Below are 21261 nucleotides of genomic sequence, written 5' to 3'. Positions count from 1 at the left end.
TAGAGCACTGAGCTTGAAAGACATAATCAAGGCGACTGATGACCATCGATCGTACCTGGAGGTCTCTCATTTTTACTATACACTAAAAGCACCAAAATCTTGAAAATTACAAAGGCTCAGCTCTGGTTAAAAACTTAGAAGGGAGGCTACCAAGAAATACCAGGTAGTGCAGGCCACATTTCAGCAACTGGCAAAACAACCTCTTGATTGTTCTTGCCTAAGAATTCAAGACTTCATGGGGGCGCCATAAGATGACAGGCACACAAGCGGAGGCCCCCTTGAGAGCAAATAAGAAAAACTCACATCTTTACTTAATCCTGTGACAACATATAAAACACCATCAACTTTCAGGCACAACATCAGCGCAGAAGTTACAATCTCGCTGTGACTTGGGTAGATGAAGCATGCAATGTTTCTCTTTGTGGACAATGTCTCACATCTTGCTGGAAGAAACTTTTGCCCACAAATGGGAAGTAAAATTTCACAGGCAGGTGTCAATGGCAATGCATAGTAATTTCAAAGCAAATGTGCCAACCTCAATGTAGAACACACACGTTTCTTTCATCGCGCTAATAATCGCAAAGTGAAAATTGGGCCGAATACAAGAAGACAGAAAGAATCCAGGAATCAGCCCTGCCCTTAAGCATCAACTGTTTTATGTGGTTCCAACACCTTTGATACAGCAGTTAGGTCTCCCAAAAAACCCATGGAGGAGGGGAGAGAGAAAGAGAGATTATTAATTTATGTTTCTTATTCACATGTGTGGGTGTGTCATGACAAAGGCCTTTTTGCCAGGGGTAATGTATGCATTGCATCCTTTTCAACTGTTAGAACTATAAAGCCTAAAGCAAACAATTTAAATAAAAGATGATAAAAATATAGATTAAGAGATCACTCACATGCATAATATGGTAACATCTATTAACACTGCAATTTGCAAAAGGAACATAATTTGTAGCAAGACTATGCTTCAAATTGTGTAGAAACAAAATGGACAGATTTTGGTCAAATTTGGGGGCATCCATATCAAAGTAAGGCTGCTTTAGTAATTTGGATTTTAAAAGACAGCATATTCCCACAATCAATATCTTTCTCTTCAGGTTAGAAAAACACTGGAGTGGAGAAAGGAGAGGAAGAAGAGGATGGGGCAGTTTTAGCTGGCAGCTCTTACCTTCTAAATCAGGCATGGGCAAACTTCAGCCTTCCAGGTGTTTTCGACTTCCCACAATTATGGGAGTTGAAGTCCAAAACACCTGGAGGGCCTAAATTTGTCCATGCCTATTCTAAATACACTGAATGGCTTTATTGGATCTCACCAATCTCATTGCTTGGGAGAAGTATTGAAGTAGTACAGTGATGGACTAATCCAGTGTTTGTCAATTTAATCAATGGTCCTGGAGGCTTCAAGGACAACTAATTCACCCTATTTACCAGAAAAGGGCAATTTGGGAAAATCTCTCTCTGTGTGTTTGGATGTTTGTGTAATGGCCACAAAAACAGCCATGGGATTCAAATTCAACTGTGCTTTGCACTCTTCTGATGCAGACAATGCTATATGTCACATGGCATTGTGGTGAAGGCATGCACACATTCAAATTCTCCTAGAAAGCATGTGAATGGTAATTGAGCACATATAGAAATATGTACCCGCATTTACAGCCACCCTTAGGAAGACCTGGCAAACAGAGATTACAGAAAGACAGAATATATAACCTGATGATAAAGATACAAACAATATGTATATGTCACAATTATAGTACAAACAGTTAAAACAGCTCCACTGGTATTTACAGTATCTCCTGGCAAATGCCAGATGAGTCAGAGCCGATGACATTTCCTCTGCAGCAATTCACTCCCATTGGTTCATTCATTTTCTACACTTCTTTTCACTGGCATTTAAACTCTGTGAACTGTAAGCATTTCTTGTTACATTAGGATGCTCAAAAAAAAGACTGATATAAATCCTCTACTTTTAAGGAAAATATGCATTTATTTTCATTAAGAGAATGTGTCCATTATAAAACAACATATTTTAAATACATGAACACTGTATAAGAGTAGGATAGCTGTCATATCAATTTTTAATAACCATTAAGCAATACACTCATACATTAGAATATTGCTGACATGTTTTGTTCTTCAAGTTATACTCGATCTTTTAATAAGCTCTTCTATGTGAAGAGATCAGCGACAGCTGTGGATGGCATACTGGACAAATACTAATACCTATTCAATCCAAACATTCCAGGCCATACTCAAAGCTACATCTCTTCCCCAAAACTTCCTAAACAGGAAATAATCTAAGTGCGATACTGACACTGCTCCAATGGCACTCCTCTCACGGAAAACCACTCTCACAGAGTAAGATCTTCGTACAGCCTGCTTCCATGCCTGGATTCAGTTTTCCCTGTGGATCAGTTAGGGCATGCAAGCTATTTTCACTGGAAGGCATGCTAAGGTAGTAATATCTGGATTGGCCAATTGTCTCTCACTTAATCTTACAGATCTACACATGGTATAAGTTGAACAAAGGCTGTCAAATGATGTTCAATGTGGAAATATATCATGTGAACTGTCATAATAAAACATTCTATTGACGGACTCCTTCATTGTTATCTATTTACATCTGAAAGTCTGATTCAAGTGTAAATACTATAAGAATAACTGACTTCTTGCAAGAGCCATCCATCATATTTCCTGTAATATAAGCTTGTAACGTGGCATTCCAAAGTAGTACCAAATGGGTAGCCATATTGCATTATAAAAGATGGTTGGGAGCTGCTCTGCAACCTGGAAATGAAATACAAGGAAGGTTCTTTAATGCTCAGTTCCTTCAGTTAACAAGAACAGAGCACTATTTTTCATTCCTATGGTACAAATACATAGGTATTTTAAACAGTTGTCATCAAGACCAATTCCACAGCTCCAGAAAGAGAATCCAATAACAGATGCTAAGAACCACCAATTCCTGCTAATTCAGAAGTATTAATGCTGGATTTTGTTCACTAAGTTTTCTTTCACAGGAAAGACAAGACACCCTTTCATTTTAGAACAACTTCTGCCAATTTGGAACTGAAAAATAACCTGGTAGTGATTGCTCTTTTGCAACATCAATAGACATGTTGTTTCCAGCATCTGTTTCGGGCAGGGAGACAGGTTTGAGGAAGTCAATACTTATAGGAATATTATTCCGATAACATCAAACCTGATGGGTATGTAATAAGTTCGATTTGTGTTTCATGAGGTGTTTGATGTTATTCATAAGTAGCTACCTAAAGAGTTACTCATTTAGGGAAGAAGAATGCGTTGTCCTGAGGAAAAATACTGATTACATTGACCACATCATCACTGATTTACTCTTGTTTCAAAGAGTAAATCTCTTGCTCATAAAGCAATCTTGTCCAAAAGTTTAATTCGGTTTCTATTGAATTTCAAGATGAAGCTGTTTCGTAGTATTTAGAAGGCAAGAAATTCCTCTTACGTTAAAGAAGAAAGGTCTTCTTACAGGGCAGTTTTGCATTTCCAAAAATCTGATTCCCATTGTGCTTAAAACATTTTTATGCTTTTGAGCACTTTTAAATAGATAGCCCTTCTCAATCTCACTACCAGCAACTGAGCAAAAAAACATTCACACTATAAGTGAAAAGATGAATATAATGTAAAGTTCCCTGGTTTCTGCCAGGAAAGTTTTCTGCTAAACTAAATTCAGTTGTATTCCAGACACAGATATGTCTCAGTGGGAGAGATATTTCTTTTTCATAGAGAAAAAGATGGGAATGCATATAGGGGAACAGGATAATGAAACCTAGTCAATATTTTGCAAGACTTGCCTTTTGATACCACCACATTTTACATTTGTCTAGCTGTATGAAAAAATTCAACACTCCGATTGTCAAACATTTCAGGGTTCACGTTCCTTTTTAAAGCCCAAGTGACTTCTGGACAATCTGCTTGGCTATTTTGTTGAATTGCTCTCTGTCTTCCCGCCACATTTTAGAGGCATCCACATTGGCTCCACTCTCATCATTTGGTTCTGAAATAGAAAATACAGAAAAGTTAAAACAATATTTAAAAGTGGGACATTAATGGATTTGCCTATGTAGAGGGGAGCACAATAATTACAAGCACCCACAGTAGAAGATATCCAGTGTCCATACTATGTACTGCTCTAGAAATAAAGACTTTGATCCACAAGAGTAATTTAGGATTCAGAATATTATTGGGCAGATTTTATAATAGACTCAGATTGCACAGTCCATCATTACAAACATGAGCATCTTTTGAAATTTGGTTTTACATGTCCTCCAAGCATTTCTGTATCTTACATAAATGAATGGAGAAAATTTGAAACTTCGCATCACAATGTGCAATAAATCATACTGTAACTTGTACTTTCTTTCAAACTGGGAAAAATAAAGTACTATTTAAATGTAATCTCTCCAAGGGAGCCAATATAATGTAGTGGTTTAAATACTGGAGCCCCCGCTGGCGCAGTGGGTGAAACCCTTGTGCTGGCAGGACTGTTGACTGAAAGACTAGTGGTTTGAATCCGGGGAGCAGAGTGAGCTCTTGTCTGTCAGCTCCAGCTTCTCATGCGGGTACATGAGAGAAGCCTCTCACAGGATGTAAAACATCCAGGCGTCCCTTGGGTAATGTCCTTGCAGACAGTTAATTCTCTCACACCAGAAACAACTTGCATTTATTGGACTATGACTAGAGACCAGGGTTTGAATTCCAGCAAGTTATAGAAACCCATTGAGTGACCTCGGCCAATTCACACTCTCTCAGCTTCAGAGGAAGGCAAAGGCAAACCCAATCTGAACAAATCTTCCCAAGAACACCCCATGATAGCATTGCCTTAGGATCACTGCAAAGTCAGAAATCACTTGAAGGCACAAAACAGCAAGTCTATCCCTTTTGTACTAAATGAAGGTGGGAAAAGAAGGCATCAAAACATGCAACTTTGTAATTACATCATAATATAATCAAAGATTATTGATAGAGTTGTGACATAGAAACCATAAAGAACTATCCATATTAGGATCACAAACAATTCCAGCAAACCTACTGGTCAACTTAGTTCACTGAAATGAACAATTGTATCCTCATGTCAATTGCACCTTTAGGTTTTAATTTTACATTGGTGTTTGGATTTTGTTAATTAAAAAGTCAGATTAGTGGAAACATTAGGAAAAATAAAATGAAATAGGTAAATTTTGCACTTCTTCTACATTTATCTGAAATACAGTGGCTTTTATGGTAATAATTTAAATGATTATTTCAATGCCAGATTGACTGATATCACCATGATGCAGCTCATCAGGCCTGCTCTGCACATAGATTTTTCAGCCTTTCAGATAATAAAATACCGGTGTATTTGGGGTGATTTCTGTTTTTAATTCTTATGCCATTGCACAGTCACAAAGCATCTGAGAGTAATGTAACCTTTGCTTCCAAAGAGCAGCACCAGCAAAACTCAGATTGGACTCAGAAAAAGCTGGACAAGTCTTGAAATCGCCCTTGTTCTGACTGCCTTTTTTAGTGTCTGAAGATTAAATGCTGCTCCATACCTGCCAGCATGCTGACAACAGACAAGAGGATCTTCTCTACACTTTGTACGGGGCTCCATCGTTCTGCACTGCTCTCATAGCCCATAGGATCATCCCCAGGAGCATGAAGAATAGAAATGCATACTCTCCCATCTGGATAAACTGAAAAAAAGAACAGAAATGTTTTCCTATGACAAATGTTTTTTTTAAAAAAAATGTAGAAAGGGAACATGTTAATTATGCCTAGTATTAATAGCCAAAGAACAGAAATATATTGCACTCGAAAATAAAGAATGCTCACAATGCGTTTAATGCAAAGACTAAGAAAACCTCTAAAACAGGAGGAAAAAAATATGTTGTCTTTATGGCCCAGATGCATCTTAGGCAATCTCTAATAGTCTATGGGACGCTTCAACACTGTTTAACCTTTATTTATTTACTGTATTTGTATACCGCCCCTCTCAGCCTTCCGGCAACTCGGGGCGGTTTACAAGGCAAAATTCAATGCCATAGAAACAAAAGTACAATATAAAAACATTAACATCAATAAAATCGTAACAGTAACAATAAAACATAAATCAATAAATTCTCATTAAAAACATTGTCCAGTCTCATCGTGTAGTTTTTCAGATTAGTGGAAACATTAGTAAAAATTAAATGAAATAGGTAAATTGTGCACTTCCTCCACATTTATCTGAAATACAGTGGCTTTTAATGGTAATAATTTAAATTATTATTTCAATAATTTATTTAATAATTTATAATAATTTATTTCTTATGTCCATTACTCAATATTTACAAATGCTTGCTCAAATAGCCATGTCTTGAGTTTTTTCCGAAATGTTATGAGCGAAGAAGCCGATCTGATCTCCCTTGGGAGGGTGTTCCATAGCAGAGGGGCCACCACTGAGAAGGCTCTGTCCCTCGTCCCCACCAGACGTACTCGTGACAAAGGCGGGGCTGAGAGCAGGGCCTCTCCAGACGATCTTAAAGTCTTCGATGGTTCATAAGGGGAGATGCATTTGGGCAGGTAAGTTGGACCAGAACTGTTTAGGGCTTAACACTTTAACACTTTTTTTTTCAAAATCAGAAGTAGAATGCTGAGCATTACTGAGTTTGTTTACTGGCAGCCCATGTGGCCTTTGGAAGATCCTCTGACATATAATTTTCCTCTCAGATCTGCTACAGGTGCCCAGTCCTGCTATACAGACATTCATATATCTATTTCATATGAGTTGGAGAAAATCAACACATCAGCTTCCAAGAAATGTATATACTTGCTTTTTTAAAAAACATTTCTCACATATATTCTATCTAAACATTATTAGTCATTTGGCCATGTTAAAATCTTTTGTTGTTGCTAAGAATGTTTTAGAGATCTTTTTGTCCTGGAAAACAGATGGTTAATTGTATATCTGCCATACAATATAAAATACAATGAACTGGAGAGTATGTCAGTCTGTTACAAGAGAAACCTGATTAAATTATCATATTTCCTGGAAATCTTCCACATGAATATCATATATACTCAAGTATAAGCAGATTTTTTCAGCCCTTTTTTAGGCTGAGAAAGCCTCCTTCATCTTATACTCGAGTCAAAGTTATTTATTATTTTATTCCATCATTATTGTTATTATTATTATTACATTTATTATTTTACTCAATTATTAAATTTACATTATTTTACTCTATTATTTTACTCTATTATTACTACATTTATTATTTTAATCTATTATTACTGTTATTATTACATTTCCGTTATTTTACTCTATTATTATTATTATTATTATTATTATTATTATTTGCTTTTAATAGCTTTGATGAAGATGGGTCACATCATAAATAGAAACTATTAACATTATTCTATCCTAACAACTGAAGGAAAACTTTGGCTCTCAATTTTTAATTTCTTTCTGTCCAGCTATGCTTCACCAAAAATACAGAATATTTGAGGGGGGTTAAAAGCTGACAGGCAGATATTCAGATTTTCCCTTCAGCTGTGCAGGTCTACAACATGTTAAAAGGAAAAAAGCTCACAATTTTTTAAAAAAAAGGAAGATTAAGAATCTGGGAATTAGTTTGCCTTTCAAGATGGAAATTATGCATTTTCAGAGTAAAGATAAAATAGCACTAGAAATGAAATGGAAACTTAAATTAACTGTTGCTAAATCTGTCAGTCTTAATATTAAACACAAAAGATCTTCATAAGCAGTCTCATTTCTACAGTAAGATCTTAATGAAGTATCTGTGGACGCTGTCAGGCAAGCTTATACACTCCAACTCTCCATGATCTCTTATTGTATAGATCAATCATTCTCACATTTTGGATCAGATATTTTGAATTTAAGTTCCCAGAATCTCTGACCACTGGCCAATCTGGCTGCAGTCTCTGAAATATGAAGTCCAAATATTTGGATGACCAATTTGAGAACCACTATTTTATACCATGCAATGCCAAGAAAGATAGGACATGAGAAGCAAGGATTGGCCAAGTTTTCTTTGATTTTAAGAGGAGCAAAGGCAACCGCATACAGAATCTACCAACTGCAAATGCTATTATTTTTTAATTTCAGTTATAACATTTACAATTTTATTTCAATGTTTGTAAAGTAGCATAAGCAGTTAATAAGACAATCCATAAATGTTTAAAATTAGGAACATAGAATTAGAAATTAGCAAATTAGGGACATACTCGCACATGGAAAGTGGGTCAAAGCAGTTGTGACAAGCAGCCACATACACTGTAACTTTATGAATGTGTCTGCACCATTCACAGAGATTGGCTCTTTGACACATGAAAAGAAATGTGCAGCATAGGCAACCCACTCCACTCCCATCTTACTGTACTGCAGAATAATTGAGGAATATCTGAAATGGTGCTTTTGGGATAAACCCTGTAGAAACATGTGCCTTAAAAGAAAATGCCATGTTTGCTGCAGCAAAATCTACAATCAGTGGCACTCTGAAGATTAACCATTACTTTGGAACAATCTTTCATAGGCTTCCCATCAAATCTACATTTGATGACCCTTGTGGAAGAGCCACAAGGGTCTCTAGTGAAACCTCCTATGGCTTATTGTAATCACTGACAAAGCTCAGAATCAGGAGGAGGGTGGTTTCTGTGTGGAAGAATCACTTCTACCTCCTAGGTCACACTGGCCAATGTGTAAAACTTTGTTAAAAGTGTGAAGAGATAACTAAACAAACCAAGTGACATCTCCATTAAGTACTGTTTTTTTAAAAAAAAAACCTACATTAAAATATAAGTCAAAACAATAGGTTATTTAATATGTTGTTGTCTGGTCTAAAAAAATGAATGACAATATGAATAACGATTTGATGGGGTTTTTTTTACTTATGTAGAAAAGGTAATGCTATGATCTACTGTTGAAACTTACTATTGGGATGAAACATCTCACATGTGAATCTCATCTTTGGAGGACTTAAAGGATAATCAAGAGGAAAGCTCAAAATAGCAGGAAAAACACCATATTCAAAACAAGTGTCTTCTGGGCCCCTAAAAAAAGCAAATGAGAGTATTAAATATATATAACAGGAGGCATTCCGCACTGCTTTATAACCTGCTCAAAAATACTAATTCTAAGAATGAAAGCATGAAATGTATGTTTGATTACAATAGGCTACTGTCAAAATACGCAGCATTACAAAGGAGTCTCTCTGTGTGTGTGTCCTTTCAAGTTGCTTGTAACTTTATGGGAACTCCATGAATCAGAGAGTCATATTGTATGGATCTTTTAATTAACGACTATTGCCATGTTTTATTGATTATATTGCTCTTGTTAATTTTATGTTTGGGTTAAAATGTGTTAATAGTTTTAATGTTGTTATACTGGTCTTTATATGTTGTATGGCACCACTGTGTGCTTGTAAGCTGCCCCAAGTCCCTATGGGAGATGGTGGCAGAATATAAACAAAAAGTTGTTGTTGTTATACAGAGGTGGTTTTATTAGTCCCTTCCCCTGAAATAGAGCCTACAGCACCTGGTATTTGTTGGCAATCTCCAATTCAAGTACTACCCAGAGCTGTTCATGTTTAGCTTTGAATGTCAAATGGGATCTAGCGCCTTTAGGATATTTAGACCCCATCACGTCCCCCTCATCCCAAAGGCTGCAATCTAATTACTGCCATAACCTGGTTCAGTGATAATAGCTTTTTCATGTTATAGGAGCAGTAACTACTCAATTTTGGGTGTTTGCTTCATGCATGTTTGCTTCCACATCTAAAAATTGACAAATGTGCTTCCACGTTTCTACTGCTTGCATTCCACATCTACAAAAGTACCCACAGTATCAGCAATATGCATTTGGATGAGCAGACCTTCCAGGCCTTGGCAGCCAAACTTTTGAATCAATGCACAATATAAGGTTCACACAATCAATTTGTTGGACAGAAATCTTAAATATAAAGAGTTAACTTGTTCTTATCCATTTTCACTAACCTAAAACAAAAGCTGAAGGGGAGAGAAATCAAAGCATGCACATTAAATTACTAGGAAGGTCACAACACACTGCTTAATTACCAGGGTGTGTTTATTCAATTATACTCAAATCTGTCTCCAAGGCATGTTCCAGATTTTACTGCTTGCACGTCAAGATATTGCCGGCAGGTGCTGATCCTGCCGCTTTGAAGATGCTGCTATGCTGCATGGACAAAGGCTGCAGAGGCTGCTATTTAAAAGACACTGTATAACTAAGGCTCATGAGAAACTCCCCTAATGGCCCTAAAAAGGTGTACATGTTACAATTTAATACAACTCAAGCAATCAAAGCAACCTCAGGGTATATAATTAGGTGCATGGGCTGTCTAAGCTTAAGGCTCTTGAAATGAAGAACACCCAAGAGGAGCTGTACCAGAACACACCCAAATACTACTGGCCATCTATCTGGAAAGCAAAATGACTGAATATGAAATGTTTCATATGTGCAGCCATGTATTGCTTTCTTTAAAGATTGTTAAAACTTTCTCTCTGTGCACAGCTGATAGGAACAAAAACTAAAGAATTTCACAATTGTAGTAACCGGAAGAGGGAAATAGCGGAATGCAGAATTTAGGATTTCTCTGTGACTGCATTCCTTCTGTCATATATTCAATCTTTTTCTCTTTCCCCAGACTCATTTCCTTAAGCCTAGGACATTTGTTCCTTTTCTGAAAATTAGGAAATACCGTCTTAATCACTTTTCATGTAACATACTTCTGAAACCCACTTTTCCCACATGTACAATGATACATCTATATCTGTTGCATTAATATAAAATTCATTTGTATAGCTCAGGAAGTAGAATGAAATCTGTGTAAGCTCATACTAAAATAGATCAATTAGTCTTAAAGATGCTACTAGATTCCTTTATCCCTCACTCTTTATTTTAATGCTGCAGCAGATGAACACAAGTGTCACTTTGAAAATGTGTCTACATTGTCCTAGATCAGGCCTGCACATGTCAGGAGAAAGGAACCAAAATTAGATAGGATAAGTCTCTTGGGGCCACAAATAGGCTTTTAGCACCCCACTTCCCTGATAAGGTATAATTAATGATTAATTAGGTTTTTGTTGTTGTGTGCCTTCAAGTCATTTCAGACTTAGGGCGAACCTCTGACAGTGTTTTCTTGTCAAGATTTATTCAAAAGGGGATTTCCCTTTGTCTTCCTCTGAGGCTGAGAGGGTGTGTTTAAAATCACTCAGGGGATTCAGCACCATAGTTCGAGGTAAAAACCACTACATTATGTTTTCTAAATTCCTTCTCCCTCCTTTTCCTACTTACCTTTCTTTTTCCTTTCCCCCCACTCTCCTTCCTTCTCTGCCCCTTTTCTCCTTTTCCTTTTCTCTCTCCTTTCTTCCCACCCCCTCCCCTTCCCCCCCCCCCTTTCTTCTATGAGCCCTCCAGATCCCCAACATGGATAAGAAGCAGCAGAAGCAGTGGCAGAAGGTAATAGTCAGAAATTTCTGATCTGCTTGACGTTTCAAAAACACTTTTTAAAGAACATGTTAATAATAGGTACCTTGGGTTCCATTTCTGGGAGAAAGTAGAATGCCATTAAAAACACAAAGGTGATTCACTTAGTCTTGAGTGAGTGTCTCCTATTCTACAAACTTCTACAGAGCTAATTGCACATAAATTGTAATGGGAATTACAAGAGTTAGATTGATGAACATGAATCAAACAGAAGCCACCCTGTCTAGATTAGCCCTTCCCCAATCCCCATTCTGGTACCCTCTCATTATCTTCAGCAAGCAGAGCTGCTGGCATCAGGTTACTGAAACAAAATCTAGCTAAACAAAAAGTTAAGGACAATATAACTCTAGGGAGGAATCGAAGCTATACTAGTAAGTAAATATGGGAAACCTAGAAACATTCAAGGATGAGGGTGAACACATTGAAATTGTATCCAAACAAGACAGAAGTGCTCCTGTGTTGGACAGGGTTGCAATCTTACTGAAGACACAGGCTTGCAGCTTGAGAATTCTCTTGAACTCATTGTTGAGCCTGGAACCTCAGGTTTTGGTGGTGGCCAGGGGAGCATTCACACAATTAAAACTTATGTGGCAGCTGTGCCCATACCCTGAGAAGCCAGACCTTACCACAGTGGTCCGTGCTCTCATCACATTTTGTTTAGACTACTACAATGCCTTCTACATGGGGTTGCCTTTGAAGACTTTTTGGAAGCCTAAAGTAGTCTAACGGGCGGCAGCCAGATTGCTCATTGGAGCGACATACAGGGAGCATATGTGTTAGCTCCACTGGCTGCCATTCTGCAATTGAGCAGAATTCAAAGTGCTGGCTTTAGTCTGTAAATCCCTAAATGGGTCTGGTCCAGCTTACCTGTCCAAATGCATCTCCCTCTAAGAGCCAGCTAGAACACCAAGGAGGCCCTGCTCTCTCCCACCATCTTCTCAGGTGTGACTGGCAGGGACAAGGGACAGGGCCTTCTCGGTGGTGGCCCCTTGGCTGTGAAACTCCCCCCAGTGAGATCAGATTGGCCCCCTCTCTCCTAGCCTTCAGGAAACAACTTAAGATCTGGTTATTTAAGAAGGCATTTGGTGAATGTCAGAAACATGTAAATATGGAAGTAGTTAAAGATATCCTCTGAATTGTTGTATGTATTGTGTGTGACTGTTGTTTTAGTTTTATAATTTTAATGGTTTTAATATACTGTCATTGTTATTCTTTTGATATGTGTTGTTTTATACATGTAAAGCATTGAATTTTGCCATTGATTATGTTGGGAATTGATTTGAGTCCCCCAGGAGTAAGAAAAGTGGTATATAAGTAAAATAAATAATATATTTAATTTTGTACTAAAAGGTTTAATTATCATTTGTTTTAAATAAAAGAAACCTTCTTTTCTTGCTTATATTTAGTTCTGGTTCCATATTTATTATTCTGTTATGGTTTTATTTCAATTACAAGCATTTAGGACATTTATTGGAAGGATAGGGAAAAAAGCTAAAGTGAGGGAGGAGGAAAGCACTATCAAATTCCAAAGCAACAGCAGCAATGATTTAGATACTCACACACATATTTCAGTACTAGCACATATAAAGTAGCAGAGAGAAAAAGAATTTATCCAGCCAACGTTTACAAAGAAATATTGTCTCTGTCACAGAACTGGGAAAAATGAGATAGTTTCCATCATAAAAGCAGGAAACACTCAAATGTTCACTATCATGACAAAGTTTGACATATTGCTATTTATAGTATAAAATGACATCCATATATAGAGCTGCAACTGACTTTTCCCTCCTGGAATGGCACATTGTAATCTTTCTAGATCAAAAGTGTTTGTTTGTTTTTTGCAACTAATATTTCCAAATCCATCCCGTTTTTTAATAGATAAGTAATAAAATCATTCATGGCTGGGGGAAATGCAAAAGAAAGTATATTAAGTTCCTTCTGCTTACCCAGATTACAGTAAGAAGGAAGAAGAGATTAAGACTGCACATCTGAATTATAAAATAAATAGCAGATAACATAAGCATAAGCCTAGGCAAAATATGCAGAATTCTAATGTTTCCCAGGATATCCAGAAATACAAACCTTCTTTAAATTTAAAAGTGAGAACATAAATATTTCTAAAGAATCATGACTTAACCAATGGCGCCACATATATTCTCTAATTTCTCCCCCAGGCTTTACTTTGTATTATATATTAAATATTAAGAATAATAGTTACACCACAATACTTTAAAAATTCTAATTAAATGTTAAATACTGAAACTAAGCAAGCAGTAATTTCCTTACTGACCTACACATTCAAAGCAGCCGATTGCTCTGCCAAATCAAAAATCATAAAGAGCTCCAACAGTTAGGTGCAACTTTGTTTATAAACGTTAGCTAGAAACATTATGTAAACAACTCAAAATATAAAAATAACTTGAAAAGTTTAAGAAATTAATGCTGGCTTCACTTCAGTGGCACAGGAAAAAAGTGCAAAAATATAGGATAAAAACTTGGCAATATATCAGTAACATACAATTACTGAAAATAAGAGGGTAGAGAATCTTCATAAAAACATCTGCTAATGGAACGAAAACATGGGAGGTCAGTTAATGCTGTAATAATTGTTTTAAGCACATTTATGAACAGTTTCTTCTGTTTTTCCAAAAGCAGCTGCAATCCCCTTCTCTCCCCATTTCACAATTTACAAAGGGGAATTCCAAATTCAAGTAAACATATGCAAGACCTATATCTAACTAAAATATAATTACTTTTCTAGACAGCTTTTTAAAATATTGGTTTAAATTTGTACTTGTTATTTTTAAGAGGAGCCTTTAGGCTAACCAAGTTCTAACAATGATCATTTTAATGTTATTTTAGTGTGATAAACTGTTGTGGTAACAAGTACTAACAGTTTTCAAATGCCATTAGTTTTGAAGTTAATATGTTAAATCAGTATGCTCTGGTAAGAGATAGAAAATACATCAACACTTGTCCTCATGTTTTCAGTTAATTGAAAATGACAAGACAATACTCAAATGACATGGAGGAGAAATAATGTTTATATTCCCAAACCTGAACTATTGCTATCTTTTATTGAGACATCTTCTACTTCCACAAATGTATGAGTCAAAGAGTCTAATTCAAGATGAATATACAGAAATACAAAGCCTCCTAAACCCAAACAGTAGAAGGAACACTTTCTCCAACCTGCATGAACTATAACGCTAGTTTTAAAAGCCCTCCTAAAGGTGAAATGCCTATCAGCTATTAAAACATCCAGAATTTCCCAGAGGCCCACCTACGTTCTCTTTCTTCTGAACCATAACTAGCTTCTTTTCTGTTTATCTTTAGACATGTACTAGCAGCTTTTGTTTTTCAGCATTTTATGTTTTGATCTTTCTGTTTTAAAACTGCCTCATTTATTCCCTGAACTGTTGTAAGCTATCCCAAGATCACGTGATGATTTTGTCTATAAAAAAACAAAGTTCTCCTCTCACATGGGTTATAAAGCAGCATGACAAAGTGTCAAGTAAATCTGGAAGAAGACAGAGGGAGAAGTAAGAGAAGAATGTTTAATATTATATTTCTTCTTTAGAATAACCATTCTTATTACACGATGACTACCATATTATAGCGAAATGGGACCAAAAAGATAAAAAGAACAATCTTACTTATAAAGCACCTAAAAAGTATACGCCCCCCCCACCCCCACCCCAAATCCACTTTGACATTTCTTTTTTGCTGGTCGTGACAACCTAGCACTGAAATGAATTTAATTGATATTGATATCACTTGATGTATACAATAATCTCAAGACTATAAAGCTACAAAACATTTTTGACACAAAAATTAAATAAATATTTGATTGTTGAGGGTCTTGCATGTATCAAGGGGCTGACAATGACAATTAAATCTACTTCAATTCCAGGTTGTAACACATCGAAATCTGAAAACATTAAGGTGATGTTGCCCTGCATTATTCCTAAACAAGATTTCATTTCTTCAGCGACAAGCAGGAATATGATCAATTATGAAATCACATAACTACTATCAGTTATAGGAGATAGTGCATAGGGTAACAACCTAGCGCTAAAGGGACAGGCCTGTGGGCCAGAATGTCTCAATCTTGTGTTAAGGTGAGCCTGAAGGATAAGAACTAAGGGAACAATTTCCTGTTTGCATTCTTTTTGAGCTGGCACCCCATAAGTGCAAATGTTTTCAGGCACTTCCAAAAACTGACAAGTTCAACAATTTACAAGCCTCAGTAGGGAGAAGGTCCTAGAAGACTGCGGCTATGGCAAAGAAAGCCAAGGTCCAACTCTGGATTTAAATGAAATGGTAAAGAAGAACTACATACTCAATTTAAACAAAAGCAGCATCCATATAGATTCAATTATAATTGTTTCACTCCCTATTTAATGTAAATAAAAACCAGAATATATTTTGTTGATCATGTTTGGCTATCTGTTCACAGTAGGCCATTGTTATCTGCTGAGGTTTAGTTCCAGGACCCCCATGGATGCCAAAATCAGTGGATACTTAAATCCTTCTATATATAATGACATAATAAAATAGTGTACCTTATACACAATGGCAAAATCAAAGTTTGGTTTTTGAATTTTTTACACACACACACATACATCATGGTTGATCACATCAATGCATATAGAATCTGTACATACTGAGGGCTTGTATGAGATTAAGGCTAAAACACTAGTAATATCTTCCCTCTTCATTTTTTGAGTCTCCTAAATAGGTGAGTTGCTATCTTCATATACACACTATATTTTAAGTGTCTTTGTATTTATTACTACAAACTATTCCTGTAGCAACGAAGTTCTTCATGGCATCACATTGAAAACATTAACAATTTAAGAGCAAACTGAAGAAAGGTGTGCTTAGCTTGCAAACTCTTTTTGATTTTATATAATACAAAAAAAAGTTTATCAATGAATCCTACAACCGATTTGCAAGTGGACAGTTTTTATCTTTACAATGCTTATGTGAGTGGATTAATATGTACATACAAAATGACAAATTTCCAAGTGAACCTTTAACATATATTGTTTATTAGAAGATCAGGGTTTTTCTTCTGTAATGCCCAAGAGTACAACTCATTACATATTTAGACATAATGTAAATGCACAATGTCTGAATAACTTACATTATTAATGCTTCCCACTCAAAGAAATTTTCTTCATTCATAGGCCCTGTTTTAAAGAAAAACAAAAGCGTTACTTGACTCAAAAGACATCTAACTCAAAAGTAAAGAAATAAAAGAATAAAAGAGAGCCCTTACCGGCTACTATGCCTTCTGGTGGATTCAGAGTCAACTCTAAAATTAAGAAAATATGTCTTCAGTATTTTTGGAAAAACACATACTTTAAAAAAGCAAGCACAAGACATTCACCAGTCTGCAATGAGAATGGAATTACAAATCATTATACAATGACTAAATAGCAAGCCTAGAAGAGAAGGGGAACTTTTTGAAGTACTTTGCATTTTTTGAACAACTATTTTCTGTTTTATCACATATAAATTATTATCTCACTTTTCTCTACATTGTAACTATTAATACGTGTCAATTAATATTAATTTCTAGAACTAGAATGGAAAAATGACTAGAGAAAAGAAACACCATGAAAAAAGGAGTTATTGCTCTCTCTAGTGGAAAAAATGCAAACACCAGCATCAATGTTTTATTTATTCACCTATGCTTATCTGAGCCACCATAATTCAGTGCATGACAGCTAAATTAATTATATGTTTGGCACTGGAAAATGCCACCGCCTTGCTCTTGCCCTAGATAAGGTAGCTTCACATGTTTAGTCACATACATATCCATTTTGCAAGATGACCATGCGGATCCAGAATAGGTCTCTACAGTCACTTACAGATCCATCCCCAAGACTCTACTTCTGGAAGACAATCACACTTGTGATAGCCTATGATGATGATGATTGTCAATATCGTGTTTTTTTCTATTACATTCCACATTTTCACATGGTAGAAACAAAGGAAGCTCCTTATATTGAGCCAGACCATTCCTTCATATAGGTTTATATTGACTGGCAGCAGCTCTCTGGGTTTTTTGATTGAAGGGTTTCCCAGTCCAATTGAAGATTCCTATTATAAGATCTTTACATTCAAAACATCTATCCCACCACTAAGCACTATGGTGAATTGTCACCATAGTTGACAATTCAGTTGAATATGTCTCATGATTAACTAACATAACATTAAACTCATCTAATGTACTACTTACCTGACTAACAGGTTTGTTTCTGCTTTATATAATTGAACTGGAATTTGAGCTAGCCTATCATTTAGCTCTCCCAAATACAACCAATGTAATGACATAACAAATCAAAGTAATCAGTACTTTTCGAGAATATCTGAAACCATGAGCCAATCTAGTGCAAATGTATAACTATTGGATTAGGTGCTCAGAATAGTGAACTCTGAATTCTCATGTGGCCATAGGATATTTTGGAAGTATGGAAATATGTTTCATATATACCATATACACTTAGCTACTAAGTGACATTATACAATATTTTAAATAATTAGTATAGTGAACCATCAGGAAGCAAAGATGTCACTTTCTTTTCTTGTGTATTTTCTTGATTTTTCTTTATTCTGTACACTAGCCATTTTCCTGATGTATTGGCTTGTTCAAAGTAGTTTTATTTGTGTATCTTAACTTTCTTTCTACATCTAACGTTGTGATTCCATCTTGTTCTTTCTCTACATTATTAGTTTCTTGTCTGGTTCAAAATTAGTTGGATCTCTTTTTAACTTCTTTTCTTTTTCCATTATTTCCTATATAATATCCTCTTATTTCTTTGTTCTTCTTGTTCCATTCACTCTTTTTTAAAGAAAAAAAACCCCCTAGCGGTACCTTTAGAAAGAAACATAGCTGAGGTACAGATTCAATGAGTGCCATACATTTTTACAGGAGCGCAGGAAAGTGCAACAATACAGTAAACTGGGCAGAAAATACTGTCATAACACATGCTGAAGTAGAACATATGCCGGTGTAAAGTGCGGGCTGGTGTAAAGTGCGGAACTTCAAGTAGGGACAGGAAAGTTATTGGTGAGCTGCTTAATCAAAAGCACACCAGAACATCCAGGTTTTTAGTTGACCCCGTAAGGAGGACAAGGTGGGAGCCTATCTGATCTTCCCAGGGAGGGAGTTTCAGAGTCGAGGGGCCATCACTGAGAAGGCTCTCTCCCTCGTCCCCACGAACCGTGCATGAGACGGCGGGGAGGGGAGGGGGGAGAGCAGTTCCTCCCCAGAAGATCTCAAGGTACGCACTGGTTCATAGGGGAAGATGCGATCACGAAGAAAAGGATTCCCCCAGGCAGGAATCGCTGAGGCCTTGAAGCTGCAAGACTTTGCGATGCTAATCAGTTGACTCAAACACGTTTGTTGTCTCAAACATGTTGTCTCAAACACGGGGACGAGGGACAGGGCCTTCTCAGTGGTAGCCCCCCGCCTGTGGAATACGCTTCCCGGGGAAATTAGATCATCGTCATCCCTCCTCACCTTCAGAAAGAAGGTAAAATCGTGGTTGTGGGACCAGGCCTTTGGGCAATCAGGTTAAAGGACAATGGATAATATTTGACTATGGCTTGGAAGTGGATTTGGATAAGTGAAGCGGGGTTATCATTAGTATATGGCTAGATAAATAGCCACCAGACTGGCAATAGCTAAATGGATTGTAAGTATACTGTTTAATTTTTATTTTAATGTTCATGGTTTTAATTGTTATTTTTGCTATTGTATTTTATGACGACATTGAATTGTTACTAATTGTAAGCCACTCTGAGTCCCCCTAGGGCAGTGGCTCTCAACCTGGGGTCCACAGATGTTTTTGGCCTACAACTCCCAGAAATCCCAGGAGTTGAAGGCCATAAACATCTGGGGACCCCAGGTTGAGAACCACTGCCCTAGGGGTTGAGAAGGGCGGGGTAAAAATGTTCGAAATAAAATAAATAAATCAGAGTGATTAATTGCAACATTCACACTTGCCTCCAACAGACAAGAGTTCTTTCTCCCACCTTGGACTTTCAACAGATATATAAACCTCCCTTGTCTAGTTTCCAATATACCTCACACCCTCTGATGATCCCTCTCATAGATGTGGGCAAAACGTCAAGAGAGACACTTGCCTCCAACAGACAAGAGATCTTTCTCCCTCCTTGGACTTTCAACAGATATATAAACCTCCCTTGTCTAGTTGTCCAATATACCTCACAACCTCTGATGATGCCTGCCATAGATGTGGGCAAAACGTCAAGAGAGAATGCTTTTGGAACATAGCCATACAGCCCGGAAAACTCACAGCAGTCCAGTGATCATGGCCGTGAGAGCCTTCGACAAGACAAAATTTATTATTATTACTCGACCCATAGTTTTCCCAATTAAACTGGGAAAAGGGGGGGGGGGGACTACACGCAATGATTCCCAAACTCTAGACTTCATTTTCCAAAAGCATCTGTTCCTTGGGATTATGCTCAGGAATTCTGGGAATTGGGATTCCTGAACCCATGGAAGAAGAGTGTTAGGGGAAGAACTGATCTACGACTACTCGAATACTTTAGAGGCCTACAGTTTCCATCAGCCTGAGAATGGCAAGGAATTCTGGGAGTTGTAGTGTAGTGAGGGCAGAAAGTGCATCTACACCAGGCCTGGGCAAACTGGGGCCCTCCAGGTGTTTTGGACTCCAACTCCCACCATTCCTAACAGCCTCAGGCCCTTTCCTTTTGCCCCTCAGCCGCTTAAGCGGCTGAGGGGCAAAACTGATCTACGACTTAAGCGGCTGAGGGGCAAAAGGAAAGGGCCTGAGGCTGTTAGGAATGGTGGGAGTTGGAGTCCAAAACACCTGGAGGGCCCCAGTTTGCCTAGGCCTGTTTTATAATGTCTCCCACGACCCTCCCCTCCTCTCCCGTCTCCGCTCACGTTTATACTCCGCCATGAGTCGCTTGAGCGCGGTGCCGGCCATGGCGAAGCGGCCCAGGGAGCCTCCGAGCAAGGCCGAGAGACGCCGCTGGAAACCTCGCTCCCGCCCCTGGCTTCCAACTCCTTTCGCCTCGGGCGCCTCCAGCGCCGCACTTCCGGTTCGCCTGTCAGAGCGGATGTCGACCCAGACCGGAAGTCTTTGCCTTTCAAGGAAGCCCATAGATATACTAAAAGAAAAGACTGGTTTATAAGGAGATTTTTTTAACACTAGCCGTCCCCTGCCACGTGTTGCTGTGACCCAGTCTGTGTATATGTGTTTTGTATGTGTATGTTTCTATATATTTGTGGTTTTGCTCATGCGTTGTAATGTATTATTTGTTTATTGGCTTTTAAGTCCCTTCTGCTGTGTTTTTAATGAGTGATGGTCACTCGTTGGCCTGATAGGTGTATTGGTGTCCAAATTGATGGTCAATTCGTTCAGTGGATTATCTGCTTTGATAAGCTGGATTATATCATAGAATCATAGAATCAAAGAGTTGGAAGAGACCTCATGGGCCATCCAGTCCAACCCCCTGCCAAGAAGCAGGAATATTGCATTCAAATCACCCCTGACAGATGGCCATCCAGCCTCTGTTTAAAAGCTTCTAAAGAAGGAGCCTCCACCACACTCCGGGGCAGTGAGTTCCACTGCTGAACGGCTCTCAGAGTCAGGAAGTTCTTCCTCGTGTTCAGATGGAATCTCCTCTCTTGTAGTTTGAAGGCATTGTTTCGCATCCGTCTCCAGGGAAGC

General features: G+C 37.6%; 1 protein-coding gene across 1 annotated transcript; it reads right to left on the bottom strand.

Annotated features, from left to right (window-relative positions):
* Positions 1-1967: 1967 nt before the first annotated feature.
* Positions 1968-20643, bottom strand: UBE2G2 (ubiquitin conjugating enzyme E2 G2). Its single transcript, XM_060768024.2, has 6 exons — positions 20472-20643; positions 16806-16841; positions 16671-16716; positions 8948-9066; positions 5571-5711; positions 1968-4033 (listed from the first exon to the last, which is right to left on the bottom strand). The coding sequence occupies exons 1-6, from the start codon at positions 20512-20514 to the stop codon at positions 3921-3923; spliced, it is 498 nt and encodes a 165-aa protein (XP_060624007.1). The 5' UTR covers positions 20515-20643; the 3' UTR covers positions 1968-3920.
* Between the last annotated feature and the right edge of the window lie 618 nt (positions 20644-21261).

This window comes from Anolis sagrei, chromosome 3 (genome assembly GCF_037176765.1).
Source record: "Anolis sagrei isolate rAnoSag1 chromosome 3, rAnoSag1.mat, whole genome shotgun sequence".
Classification (NCBI taxonomy): Eukaryota; Metazoa; Chordata; class Lepidosauria; order Squamata; family Dactyloidae; genus Anolis; species Anolis sagrei.
Note: the sequence above shows the minus strand (reverse complement) of the source record. Positions and strands in the feature narration are given on the sequence as shown.

Bases quoted from the DNA above. Each gene is read 5' to 3' on its own strand.
- UBE2G2 (XM_060768024.2), bottom strand. From the start codon at position 20,514: ATGGCCGGCACCGCGCTCAAGCGACTCATGGCGGAGTATAAAC. The intron at 16,842-20,471 runs GTGAGCGGAGAC...TCTTAATTTTAG, and splicing joins ACTCATGGCGGAGTATAAAC to AGTTGACTCTGAATCCACCA. The intron at 16,717-16,805 runs GTAAGGGCTCTC...TCTTTAAAACAG, and splicing joins ACCAGAAGGCATAGTAGCCG to GGCCTATGAATGAAGAAAAT.